The sequence below is a fragment of the Dinoponera quadriceps genome, unplaced genomic scaffold (assembly GCF_001313825.1).
Source record: "Dinoponera quadriceps isolate SergipeBrazil2010 unplaced genomic scaffold, ASM131382v1 scaffold1070, whole genome shotgun sequence".
Classification (NCBI taxonomy): Eukaryota; Metazoa; Arthropoda; class Insecta; order Hymenoptera; family Formicidae; genus Dinoponera; species Dinoponera quadriceps.
Genome location: NW_014555341.1, coordinates 2,563,244 through 2,577,951, shown reverse-complemented (window position 1 = coordinate 2,577,951; position 14,708 = coordinate 2,563,244). Strand labels below are relative to the sequence as shown.

General features: G+C 44.1%; 1 protein-coding gene across 2 annotated transcripts in view; it reads left to right on the top strand.

The window, feature by feature from the left end:
• The window catches only part of LOC106743881 (neuronal acetylcholine receptor subunit alpha-7-like), a 216,943-nt gene that overhangs the window by 141,509 nt on the left and 60,726 nt on the right, over positions 1-14,708 (top strand). For both annotated transcript variants that reach the window (XM_014618111.1, XM_014618113.1), the window contains one exon: positions 1,157-1,201. In XM_014618111.1, coding sequence (XP_014473597.1) covers positions 1,157-1,201 — 45 coding nt within the window. The remainder of the gene's footprint in view (positions 1-1,156; positions 1,202-14,708) is intronic.

The window sequence follows — 14,708 nt, the reverse complement described above, 5'->3', positions numbered from 1 at the left end:
TTTAATTGGTGCCCGAAAGCTGATAAAGGCCAACGGAACATTCCAGGGTCCTTTAGCTCCGATCGTAGTATTAAATGCTTGAAAACATTGCATTTGTGACATGTATCTATCTCTGAAGAACTTCGCGGAAAACCACCGCAAGTGCCGTGCTTGTGAAAATGAGGGAATTCATTTGAAGGAAATAAATTTCATAAATTGAGAGAGAAGAGAGCAAGATTACATGAATAAAATGTCTGTACAGTAACAATAAAAATAGGAACTTATTTTCCCAGCCTTCTGATATAGGAGCACTCTCCTGAACATTTTGTTAAATAAACATTTTTATAATGTCCCGTAGAGTTTAAGAAATGGCATGTAGTTCGTGACATTTTCCCGAGGATACCTTCTCTTTTCTTACCTCTCTCTTTGCCTTCCTTTAATACAATATAAATTTTTTAGCAGCAAATTTCTTTAAATTCTAAGGAGGAATGTAAGATATTATATATTCATCGTATGCAACATCGCATAATTTAAGACGTTGCATCTTTCACCGCCGCGTTGTTTAACGTTGCGCAGTCCGTTAAAAAAAATTCATCCACGCGGTTTTCTACGAGAATTTATTGCACTAAATTTTTATAATTGTCGTCAAAATACGCGTGAATAATTTACTCCGCCGACAACGTGCAATTGATTAAATAACGCACTCTGTGTACCGTTATTATGCAACCTGCAGACATGCTGAACAATGAAGGTCCTTTGTCTTTACGAGCCTTATTAAAAGCACAAACGTTCTTCCGCAGCAATTTTTAATTGCGATATGAAACTGCGCAATGAGTTGCCCCTTGTACGCGTTAATTCGTTTTACGCCGGACGAATTTCAAGCGTGCCGTCTGCTCTCAAAATGGAAGTCTTATGAAATTTATAGCACCCATTCTCGTAATATTAAACATTTATTTCCTAAATTAAGAGACCGTCGTAAACAATTTTTTAGATTTCACTTTCATCTGCAATTTTTTTTACATGAATTAAAAATTTGGAATCTACTTATAATACAGAATATATCATTATATATATTTTTTATCTGAATGAAAAATGTAAACGAATTTTAAAGATTTCTCATTTTTCCCGGACGTTTTTCAGGACGTTCACTCAATGTGAAATTAATTATCTGTTACAGGACGAGAAGAACCAGTTGCTCATCACGAACCTTTGGTTGAAACTGGTAAGCTCTCTCTATTCTCCTCAAGTTTCCGATTCGCGGAAAATAAAACAAGCCGCGACGTCTTTCCAATTGATCGCTGCCAATTACACGAACGGCACGAAACTCGCCGAGACTACCCCAGCCATTTTTTAAGAATCTCCCATTAATTGAACGACAGTGGAACAATTGATCCAAAGTCGCCTCGACGTGCACCGAAGAGCGATTCAATTATTGCGTTACACGTCACCCTCTAAGTTTCATCCGACCGCGTGAAACTTCGTATAAATCAGACACTTGTCGTCGCCCCTGCGAGACTTGAAGATGGCCGAAAAAAATATCTTCATCACCCGCATCTCCGCGCTGCTTAATCCGATTATGTAGGCGCGCTCGCACCTTGAAATTTATCGCTCGAATTTTCGCCGTAAAACCGTATAATCATATCAACGGTGTAAGCAATTACACGCTGTAATTGGAGATCCAGCGTTACACGAAGAATACCCGACACGTTCCGCGCGTTTCTAACTTCATCGTCGGCTCGTCGATGTACTTCACACCGCGCACGTAAGTACGTACGAACGACGGGGAAGCGGCAGGGTAACCGTGACGAGGTCGGATCGGATTTTTATCGAGACCCAAACTATTAATAGAGTTGCCGCAACAGGTTACTCCCAGAGCGCGCGGCGAAGGCGCGCCCTTATTAGAGCGGACCGCGATAATGTTTTCTTCCAGCGGCGAGAACGGCTTCCGATTTTGTACGTGCGATATTCTCCGGGAGGGAAGATCGTTCCTCGCCGATCCCGCGTGCGCTCGAGAAAAAGAGAAAGAGAGAAAGCGGCATCCCGCCGGTGATCCGCATCGGAACGCATCGACGATTCTACGGACGACCGTTTTTGGCTGATTGACAGATCATACCGCATCAGACATGACACGCCCATCGGTGCGATTCAAACAACAACGAGAGTGAAGGTCGCGCGATCCTGCGGTTGGCCCTAATTTCGCCCGAGGCGACTTTAACTTTTCGTTCACGGCTGCGAGTTAATATTCCAGATTCGCTCGACGACTAACCTTCTATTAGGTTTATCTCGGCGTGAGCGTCGTCGCTTAATTAACTTTTTAAAGCGCATCGCGCCTTCATGTTTTCCGCGTAAATTCTGCGCCGCGGAGGGCCAGGTTTACACTCTTCTCAGAAAGTTCTAGCGATTCCGTTCTCGGCTTCCTTTTTTCCTCCTCTTTTCTTGGAATCTCTTTGTTTCTCTTCGATCGTGATACTCTCGTTGGTTCGACCGTGCGGATGTTCAGTACGTCCAAGCGTCGTTCCCAACGCGCCGATGATATTGAAACGCCAGCTTCCTCCGGCCAGTATTTAATCTTCCCCCGTGACGGCCAATGCATACGGAAGTAACACGCAACTACATTTGACTTGAAAAGCCGATACGTTCGCAAATATAAATCACGGAGATATTCAAGGAACACTCGACGTCCGCACGTATCGATGTGACGTCGTACATGTTTCGGTAAGGTACGTCGCGCTATCACGCGCACGTGTGCCGAATGTAAAGAGCGAGCACCGAAATTTCATTATCTGTCGTGCCAAAGAAATGGCGGGAACGTCACTTTTGAACGTTCGAGAGGCAAAGTGTATCTTTTCGATGTTAAAATGCGATCGGACGTGTTTTGCGTGCGCGCTAGAGACAAAACGGATGTGCATGTGACACTTTACCGAAACAAGTACGGCAATATTCGCGTGATAATTTCCAATTCAGCTGGTTTTGCGCAACGGCATCGCGAAATGAAAGTTGCAATGTTAATTTAATGATAATGATTCGCGCGCACACGCGTTTTATCGCGCGCCACGCGCAATGTTGCGAACATACACGACTTGCAATTACCGCCGCCGGAAATTATTAATTTAATCTTTGCGGGTCGTTCATTAAATCACGCGTGGCACGCGATATTCCATTTTCGCCGGACCTGCTGTCGCAGCGGGCGGCGTGACCGTTTCCTCTTGTCGCATATAAATTGGGAAAATACGAGATCGCGATTAAAAAGTTTTATTTATATGCCGCTTCTCCCTACATTTTTACGAATGATTACGTTCAATATTTGCGCTGATTCGTAAAGCAATTCCAAACGGCGTATCAATTCGACGTGGTTGACGTGCTTTATTGACATTTGGTATGCAAAGTGAAACAATGGATTAATTTGCGGAGAATGGCCGCCCTTTCGCGAACTGTACTTTACAATTTATTAACAAAAAATTCGTGATGCGCCCCGATTCGTGTATGATACCAGAATTATGAAATTCAATTTGATTTTTCCGTCTATCTTTTCGTTATCGCAAAATCGCCGTCATAACCATGTTCGCAAATTAATATCATATTACGTTGCACATGTGAAAACACCGGTACTTACTATTTAACCGGTAATTATTTAATATCCGAAATATCATCGAATCGTATACATTTCCGATCAGTTTGCCTCATCGATTCCCAAACAAACATTTCAAACGGGGACAGGAAAGATTCTACACAATTTTTCTCCATTTCTATCTTAAGCTCTACACAGAAATGTAACGCTCGTACTATTTTGGCACATGTGAAATGTGTTAAATTTAACAAAAAATTTCACTGTGTAGGATTACTACATATAGTGAAAAATTTTGTGTCAAATTTAACATATTTCACGTGTTCCAAACGGACCACTCAAATTTTTGTGTTAATTTCATACAAAGTGAACATGTTAAGTAGAAAAATGAAGTAACGCAAATCATATATTAAAAATTAACAAGTGGCAACTGTTACCGAAACAAAAGCCTAAACTTGTAAATGGATCGTAGAGTGCCAGGCAGTGAGCAAACGGCCGAGTGCAGATTGCTGTTACCGTGCGGTCGCTCGCGTGGCGAGTTCAACCACAAGCCGCCGAGTTCTTTTAAGTCTTTTGAGCGGTCTCCTATTAATGTTCGTCGCCAGAGCCGCCGCATTGTCTTCTTGCGGAGATAAGACGCGCGCTCCCGTGTATGTTAAACATATACTTACATATAAATTGTGTTATTTCAACACGAAAGAATGTTGAATTCAATTCTACACATCTTCAAATAACATATTCACCATAAGCTAAATTAACACACGGCTATGTTGAGAATTCAATACAAAACTTTTAACACCGATTTTAACGAAATGTTTTTTACTGTACAAACTTACGGCCCAATTAATTTCTATCCTGTTAACGATAATCTCGTATTAATCCATCGACGCGTATTCTGCCGAGAACACGCCTCTCTCCGTGACGTCTTCTTTCCTCTCACATCGGGCAAAGTCGACTCCGGGATGATCGACGCTGAAATTTATGTAAAGACTAGGAGCGAGCGAGCGAGCGAGGGACTCTCGCGGAAGGAAATGCATCGCAATCCGAAACCGGCGCGGGGAAAGACGGCGCTGTGCATAAAGTTTCGTTACTTCGGTTTCATCGTCGTTCTACGCGCTCGCCGGGAGAGACGCGAGAAGGAAATGCATTTACATAATTTTCGCCCGGGCTGATGGAACGAGGAATGCAGCGCGAAGAGCGCGCCTGGCGATATCGCAGGCCGCCGGCAACGAGCACGTGCGAAATACACGAATAGCGAGCGCAACACGTACGTACCGGGTGTCTCATAATTTGCACGTTCGAGCTGCCGTGTGCGCACGGCTATCCCGAGGCGTCCGGTAATTTCTTCCGATGGACGGTTGATAGCGGCGCGCGCGGAACCGGCGGAATGGCTGCCTGGGGATTCCGTCGACTCCGTGGATAATGGAGATACCGTGTTCGGATCATTTAGGTATCCTCCTACGAACGATATAGCGTATTTGGAGCGCACACCATACGCGACCGTTGGATTACCACGTGGGATCTTCTCAGGATTCCGCGGAGATCTTCCTCCTTGCGTGTCCGTATACACCGGAAGCACCGGTGTCTCTTTTTCCTTTCCTTTCCGGAATTAGTCGGACGATCGTTCGCGTCTGAGTTAGCGTCTTTGCCGGAATCGATCGCGTTCTTTCTTAATATCCATCGGAGATCGCAGTTCGATGTTTATATCGTGGCATAAGCGGGGTTCCTCGTATGCATCCCAGACTTTCGTCTCGCGAGTTCCATTATCGTTGTGTGTAGGGACGATAAATCACGCGGGGCGAAAATAATGTATAGGTGCGCGTTCGTAGGGGAAGTTCCCGGGCGACGGTGATGTGCTTTACTACGTGCTAAGGGTGGAAACCAGTGCAGCTCTCGCACACGACATAAAATATAAAACTTCATGCTATCCAGGACGATGCATGTTACGTGTGAGTGCATCGGTGTGCGAATCGCGCCCGAAACTAACGTGACTGATGCGACTTCGTGCAGACGCCAGGGCGCACGATTCTTCATCCACGGTCGTATTTAACGCTCTCTCCAAAGTCTCAATCTGAAATATTAAATCATTTCTTAACACCAGAACTTGGTAACTTCGTTAGAACCACCATAGGTGCCAATTTGACTCCTATGTGTATTTTCGGTTAGAGTTATTTTAATATTATTTGCATTATTTGAGATTATAACATTTATATATTCACATTTTATTATTTTCTAGTTGGCCTTTCCTTAGTCTCTTTAATTGTACATTAGTCCAGCAAACATTAACTGACGGTAACACATTATTATGTTAGAATTTTTCACTCAACAATATGTAAGTGCAATATAACATGTATGTTGTGTGACAATTGCATTGTTAAATAAAAAATTATGACTGTCAGTCCCCAGGGAGTGACGCCGCCTGAACGAAAAGTGTACTGTCAGTCCCCAGGGACCGACGTCGCCTGAACGGAAAGTTCACTGTCAGTCCCGAGGGACTGACGTCGCACTCAACGTGTTAACCATACGTATGCACTTGTCATTTGTCAGTAATTTTCGACTCGACCGTGGATCGACGAGTCTTCTAGAGCGCTTCTTCAAGATAGACAGACTTCTACGATCGCGACGGAGCTGTCCGATGCAACTCCTCTGCCAAGTCTGGAAGAGAGAGTAGAGTACTCGAACAGGTAGAATCTCGGCGAGATTTAATGGGCTATTGGCGGGTATTATGAGCGAACCCCGACCAGCTCGCTCTCCTCTCTCGCTCGTTCGCTCGCTCTTCCTTTCCATTCGACCGTTTCTTTCTCCTCTTCCGTGTATCGCGCGTCGCTCCTCATCCCCCAACTTCCGCGCTGCCGTGTCGTTTCACGATTCCTCCACGCTTTATACGTGCTCTTAGAGGTGAGTTCATCCACTCGGCACATCCCACTTGTGATCCGCGAACGCGGAAAGAAATGATTTACGTACACGCGAATCGGCGGTATACAAATTTGCACTTGAGTCACGGCGCTCCTCCTCGTGCTTTATTTGCGGATTATAGTCGTGAAGAAAATCGCACGCGCGCGCGCGCAACTCTTTATTTCGTGTTGGATCGATGACGTTATATCCGACTTAGATTCAAGCGAGCTTGATTCCCGCGTTTGCTCTCCATACGTCAAATATTTGAAATTGAGAGATTGGGACGAGATCGAAAAAAAAAGCGAGACCGAAAGAGCGCGCTGCGCGATGACGCGCGCACGTCTGCGACGCTTTTTTCACGAGGGAACGAAATAACCTTCGAAAAACGAGAAATAGATTTAAAAGACTGGCGATTAACGAAAGCAATTTTACCGAAAATTTCCTGACGCGTGAGTGTGTCGCGTGAAAAAAAGGAAGCGCGCATCAGGCGGCGACAGCTTGCCTTTCGCCCGACAGTTTGCGACTGACCTTTTTAGGTGCGAAACTTTTAGCGGCGAATTTCAAATAAAGGTTAAAAAGGCGCAGGAAGGCGAGTCGCGATAAGCTTTCGATTAAAGTTCGATTTAGCCATTAACGGGCGCACTCCACACCTGAAAGCTCGAACCGTAAATAACGCGCCGGCCGTGTTGTTTATCGAGCAAACTTTGTAGTGTCTTAATTAAGCGCGCTAAATTACAGCTTCTTGCGTGTCCGATTACGAAGAACTCTCCCGGCGTGAACGCCGATATTTATCGGTTAGATGTATAATTGTTCAATTAGGCGTGCGATAAGAGATAGAGCGATCGACCGGCCGAACGACGGACGTTCAATTTCACGCCGTTTTAATCCTCAACATCGCCTGTGACGCTTCTCCTGCCCCTTATCTACTCCTACTTAAGAGCGCGGCCGAGGAACCGTTTATGAAAAGGGCGCAATATCGTTATCGAGAGGTTGCACCGTCGCTGCCGGCCGGCGCGATGTAAAAGAGCGGCGATACGATGCGGGCTGCTCTCTCAATAGCTCGCGCATACTGATTAGAAATGGATTTCCGTTGCCATGTAAATGCAGCTGTCGGATCGCCCGCGAGATGTTACAATATCCGACGGGACGTTGTTTGCGATTCGCTTCTAATGTGGAAAGAGAGAGCGGGGGGGAAAGGGGAAGGAGGTTCGTATATCGAAAGAGAAATGCCAATACCATCCGGGTCCTTTCGATCGGAGTTTTATGAATTGTAAGCGATCGTCACGCGTATCGACTTACTTTTAATTCCCGCCTTAATCAATACGCGCGCCGCGCATCGCCGCGAAATTAATTTGCAGCGTTCACGGTATTGGTGCGCCACTTTAATTGCGCCTCTGCGCCGCGTTCCTTCATATCGGCGGAAGGAAAGAGGCGGAAAAGAAAAAGCGAGAATATTTCATATTAAAAGGTGTGTTCGCGTCTATTATTGAATCGTCAATTAGGTTATTGTAAAATTCATCCCAAAGGCCGGGCGTTTTTCATCTTTTTTAAAAATCGAGAATAAAGGCAGAACAAAGACCGTCGAGTGCTACAATTAATAAACCGTTCGGCTGTTTCTCAGATTACCGACGTATATCACGCTGAAATATACGCGCATGACACCTTATTAATTATTGACGTTCGAAAGCGAAATTGTTTGATCTAATGGGATGTGAGTGGACAATAAGAGCCTAAGCGCGGGAGGATTAATACGATTAAAAGGAAACAATCCTTGAAATAGGAGCGACTATTACGAGTATTTCATTATTCAAACGTTTCGATCCGATGTCGGACCCTGTTCAGTAGTACAAAGTTAACGATGTTGATATTGTTTATAAAAGTGATGCCTTCTTATTATAATTTACAAGGGTCAAGAATGATTGACTTATGACGAGGGGATTGCGCGAAGCTGCACGTTGATATTTGTTACTCATACCTTATCAATATTTATCCGGAGTTAAGTATTTGAAATCCCAAGTCGGTCGCGTGCGTAAATTTCCCGAGCGACGTATAAATCAGCGGAGAATCCCCGCTAAATACGAAAATTTTAAGCTCGGCTTTATGCATTCCTTCCTCTTTGTACCGCGGATGGTAAGTGTAACAGAATTTCCGCCTAAGGGGATTAAGACTGAATTAAGATCAAAGATATAGATTCCGGAAAGTTTAATGGTTAGATTGTCCTTTAAATGAAAGATTAAAGCTCCGTTTCCAATTTCGACTCCCCGTGGCTCTCCGGAATTCCAATATTCAATTTGATTTAGTAAGATCACACGAGGCTAGCGCTATTTCAACACGATATCGTAAGATTTGCATGTAACACAGTTACACACACACACACACACACACACACGCACAAACGCACATATACAAACGCACATATTCAAAGATGCACACTATCAGTTTGCTCTCGCATATAATTTAACCGCATATAAATTAGCACATATAATGAACGCGTTATAATTTAACGTGTTATAATTTAATTAATAACTAATAATATATAACTAATAATATATATTAATAATACTAATAATATCTACTAATATGTAACTATCTTACACACATAATGTAATCGTGATATATTCACGTCGGTTTTTCGCGGGAAGACGTTGAATCAACCGACAACCTTTCTCGCCAGTTACTCACCGATTCGTCCGGCCTAATCGTTAAGCACGCCACATTTCCCGTAGTTTTCTCCGAATCGCTCGTCCCTCCGCTTTACTTTCGCCAACACAAAAGCATATTAATTACAGGGCGAACGCGGCTCTTCTCGTTATTCATCCGCAATTAGCCATTCCTCCGTCGACGAGACCGCGCTCTCTTGGCGGAGACATTTCCGCGCTCGGACAATGGACGCGCATACGTTTCCTCAAATTCCTGTGCAAATCCACCGTGGCTGGAAGCGGCGCTTCGTCTGTTTCTCCGTCACAAGCTTTGAGCTCGCCGAAGCGACCAGCGAGCGGAATATTTGCCGAAATCGGGAGCACGCTCGGCTATACTGTATTCCGACTAGCCTATATCCTCCACATGCGAACAATTTCAATTATCTTTTGTGCGGAATTCGCGAGTAGCAATCTGCGAGGGTTTCTAGAAAAAGTGTACCGGGGGAAACACAAATCCTCTGAAAAGAGCCAACGATTTTCTAATTGGAACATTAAAGACGGCGATCTCTTTCGTTTTGCCGACCATACGCGGCTACCACGTTCAATTGGGATATTTTCCGATGCTGCTGTTGTGACTCGTACTTTTAGATATAAAAGAGACGAAGCGTTCTTCCTTTTTCTCTTCTTTTTTTATGAACAACGCGTAAAATTAAGACAAAGTAGAAGCGGAGAGAAACGAGGAAAACTCGCGAGGTAGTTCACCGGTAGAACCCGTTACTTGTGCATTGAAATTTATTCCTTTTACAGTATTTTGTGATCGAACAAACCGATACGTCCATTAATATACTGAACTAGTTTAAATTACCATCGATTAGGTTTTCATTGTATTCGGTTTGCAAATTTAATATGTACGCGCGCTCAGACAAAATGCGAAAGCGAGGCGCATATTTTTAACGAGACACACACACATGCACACGCACGCACACACGTGCGCGCGCGCATGTATACACACACGACATTTCACTTTCTCTTTGATAATGACTTAGTTGTAGCGACGCGCATCGTATATATATATTCGCCACATTCCAAGAAAAAGAAAACTGCTATTTCTTTTGAAAAATATTTTTAAGATTAAACGAACTTGCAAAGTAAAGTTCGATCTTAATTATGCCTTTTGTCTCGTCCAGATGGACAACAATGTAGTCACGTGTCCGATCCTGCGTTACCAATAGAATTCACAATAAGGTTATGTTGAGAGCGTGATCCTCTGTCACGCGATCGAACACGATGCTCGTGTTTTCTCGATGATTTTCTTTTGCTTGAACGGCTCCGCGAACTACTTCTTCTGTGTTTTGGCATACTTACGAAAGGAAAAAACGCACTAAAAAGGAAAACTGAAAGTGAACTCTGCTGACTGTGCAAGAACAGAAAATATAATGAAGCCGGGAGGTGGCGCAGGCGCGCAGCGCCGAACGCGGACGCGCTACTTTTGATTTTGTGAACTCTGTTTGTAACGCGGGATCGGAGACGTGATTACATAGTTGTCCATCCGGACGAGACATGAATTGGCATAATCGATATTTTAGGGAAAGATCGCGCGCGCGATCGAGGACGAATTAACCAACTTTTCAAGAGTTAGGTTGCCTCTTCGAAGGATTCTCGTTCAGAAGCTTGCGATGCAACGGCATATTTTATGCACAGTATGAATTATTTAGATTCCATATAGCCGTGGCTGAATAAATTGGATCGGCGACGACGTAGACGCTCGTAAATATTTTCCTGGCGCGCTTAAAAGTGCCTTTAAGCGCGCACAAGTGCTTAAGTGTACGCATAATTTGCGTGCAATCATTACGCGTGCTATAAGTGGAGCGTGAACCGCGTTCCGGTGCTGATAATGATTTCAATTCATCGTGTGTCGACACTTTTTCCATACAGAATAATGTTCTAATTATACGTTATATTTCATTTAATATGCAGACAGGAAAGGAAAAAGAGAGAGAGAGAGAGAGAGAGAGAGAGCGCAACTCTCTAATTCGTAGTCAGCGACTTTCTGCGGAAACAATTAAAGAGTTAACTCTGATTAATTACATCCCCGTCAATTATTTGCTTCTCAATATTTCGTATTGTTACGTACTCCAACGAGGTCGATCGATGAAAGAAAGAAGCGGCATTATACGCGAATATCAAAAGCGGTTCATTAAAGAATGACGAAAGAAAGAAATTTTGTTCCCTGGTTCCTTTCCCCTCCCCTTCCCTTAGTCTCTTTCTCTCCCTCTCTCTCTCTCTCTTTATCTCTATCTATCTATCTATCTTTCCATCTGTCTACCTCTCTTTATTTCTCACTACCTTTCCTTCCGTCTTTCGTAAGATGCTCTTTTACATCGCGTAACGAACTAAAAGCCAGAGGAAGATAGGGGCGAAATTAAATACGAATCTAGAAAGATAATTAATCGTAAAAACACGTTTGCGCGAAGGATCAGATCTGCAAATCTCGCAAAAGAAAACCATTTTTAGCCAACCAGTCTAGCTGGATTCTTCTCAATGAGGTTACCGGCGACTACTACCCCGTTGATCCCGTTCATCATTTCTTGCAAAGTTAGCGAGCCGAGATAAAACGTGTCAATACGTCTCGCTCGCGTTCTCGAAGAAAATTCGCGGAGCTTTAAATTCACAAAATCACTAATTGCCCCGTTAAAAGCGGTCGGTGGAGCGACGTTTCGTCGCTCGTGGGAGAAATAACGCTGAATCATCGGAATAATGCGAGTCGACAAAACGACGGAGGGATCGCAAACGTGTCAGAACCACGATAATACGCGCATTTGTATATCGGGACGAAGCGTTCGCGAGCGATTAAATAGGAAGGGGTCGGGACGATCCACATAACGTTAACACGGACACGAGTCCAAACTTTCCACACGCCAGAACGTGCACGCGTCCGAAATTTCCACGGATCATGCGGCCTCCCCGGAAGCGAACGGAAATGTTGATTACGGCGTTATCACGGCGGTCACAGTTACATGTAGCGACCGGGCCGCTATCGCGATCCTCGTGTGCCCGCCGGAGCAGGAAGGGCCTCCTTACACGAGGAGTGTCGTTTTCCGATAAATTCAGGTCGCTCGAGTAATCAGGGGTGCATTAATTGGCTCTCGTCGAGAATTGAGTTACGCTGTCCGCCGGCCATCGCTTGCACCCTCTGATCAAAAGGCAGCGACGTGTTGTAAAGCTGTGGGTGTAAAATCACACCGGTCTCGCAAACGCGCTCATAGTCGCGATGAGTGTCATCTGCGTGTGCGCGAGCCTCTCTCTCTCTTTTTTTGATTAATCTAACGTGCGTATTGCCGAATCAAGCGAAATCGAATTCGACAAAATCGAAGCGCGTTCTCCGAAGCGTAGACGGATAAACAAGCAGAGTGCTTTTACAGCGCGAATCAACCGATCCGATTGGCGGGAAAACGCGTGCTGGTCGGCGCGTCTCTCTGGTTCTCACGACGGGGAATTACAGAGAGTATGTATTCAGATGACTCTCGAAACGGTTGAGAACCGTTCGATCCTAGCGGATCCCGTAGCCATTCGTCAAGGTCCAGCTCTGACAGGCTGTAAACTCGGGGCGCAAAGCCGCTCGATCTTCCACGTGCCAGGCTCGATTTCACTTTGGCGTGCTTTATATCTGTCCCGAGTCGCTCAGCGTTTTTATGAGCTTCCATTTCCTTCCGTCCCTTCCCGCGTCTTGCGTTCACGGGGGTGTGTTTCTCACGTGGCGTGGCGCGAGTCCACTGCTTCCGTTCGTTCGTCCATTCGCGGGTAGAATCGTTTGTCTTGATTACTCTCCGAATAACCGCTTCATTCGCGTGATACCGAGGCTTTTTGCGGGCGCGCTCGGTGCGTGTCCGTGTGCGTGCGAGCGAGCGAGGAACATAAAAAGGATCTAATAAAGCTTTTTCTTTTCGCTCGCGCTCCGATGACATGAGCGAGCGTCGCGGGCACGTAGATATGAACGGGTTTTGCCGCTTTAGGTATGCGGGAAACGACGGTGGGTCGTGCAACTTCGCGGACATTAACTCCAGACTGCTGCGGTTAAATTTAGACAACGTTGTTGTACCACGATGGTATCGGTCTAAACTTGATAAATGAGTGACGCTTTACGGTCTGTGTTAATAATAATCAAACCGCATCTCGGTGCTTCTCGTGTCAAAATTTCGACTCTGCGTCGACCTAGCAAATTTCCTCAAATTGGAACGACCAATGGAGAATCTCGAGATACAGGACTATGCAAGCTACTGCGTCTTGATGTTAGAAATAATTATTTACCGTCATTTTGTTCATGCTCTTTTAAAATAAAACTTATTTGGAAATAATTTGATATTCGATTGTCTAATCATCTATACGATAGAAAACATTTTGTACTTATGTTAAAATCGGCTTTTGCTAAAATTTTTTGTTAAATTTTTAACATATTCATATGTTAATTTATATATTTTTAACATATTTCGTTATGTTTTGTCAATATATTTTGTTTATATTATCTCGATATTTTGTGTTGAGTAGATATTCGATATGTATAAATGTTAAAATAACACATTATATACTTCAGTGTCGATTAACATATTATGCGTATTAATTTTCCATTCATTTTTGATATAATAATTGTGTATTACTTTTCAACATATTCACCTTGTGTTAAATTAACACAAAAATCTGAGTGGACCGTTTGAGACATATGAAACGTTTTAAATTTAACACATAAATTTTTACTTTTTACTGTGTACTCGCATTTAATTTTTATTCTTAACTTCTGCAAGCAATATCCCGTGCAGAAATTAATTGAAACGTGTTCCAAGTCTGTAATAGCCCTAGATAGGCATGCCCCAAATAGGCCCGCTTTCGTTGGGCCAGATATGGTCTAGAAAGACAAATCCTGAATGGAATTCCGTCATTAGGCTTTGAATAGGTATTAATGTGAATATCCTTAACAAGTCTCATAAGGTCTTTAAGGTTAGTTAAATAGATTTACAAAACTGATCTTAAATTATACGAAAGTTATATTTCTGTGTAGAGCCTAGACAGAAGCGGGGAAATGTTGTATAGAGCTTTTCCAGCCCCGTTTTAAATTTCTACTAAGGATATTAATAATGTAACTTACTCAACTGCAGATAATTATTGATTACAAGTTAAGGCTAATTTGTCTCAAAGTAAGGTCAACAATCAGTGTAGTGTTGTATTTCGAGATTTTCCACATTGATCCTTCAAGGTCGAGGGAAATTGCAAGATTAATATTGAGTGAAAATTTCGACTCGAGATACAGCGCTGTTATAAGATAGCTCCGCAGCGAAAATCCTGCGGGTAATGCGACACTTCGGCCGACCCAGTTCCATTCGTGCTGATCGCGATAAATGCGCACACCCTATACGCCCGGTGCATCTGTACACGTTATGCGCTAAGGCGAGTAGCGGCGTATTTACCGTCGGGGCAAATATACGATACGTGCGCCGCGAACGTGATTAAGGTGCCGCCGTGGCTTTCGGGCCCTGCACGTTACCTTCGTAAATACACTTTTCTGTTTGCCCGACTAATCTACCGCGGTTGCAAACGCGCACGTGAGCGTTCGGCTGACGTACGCTGACGTTGCGAAT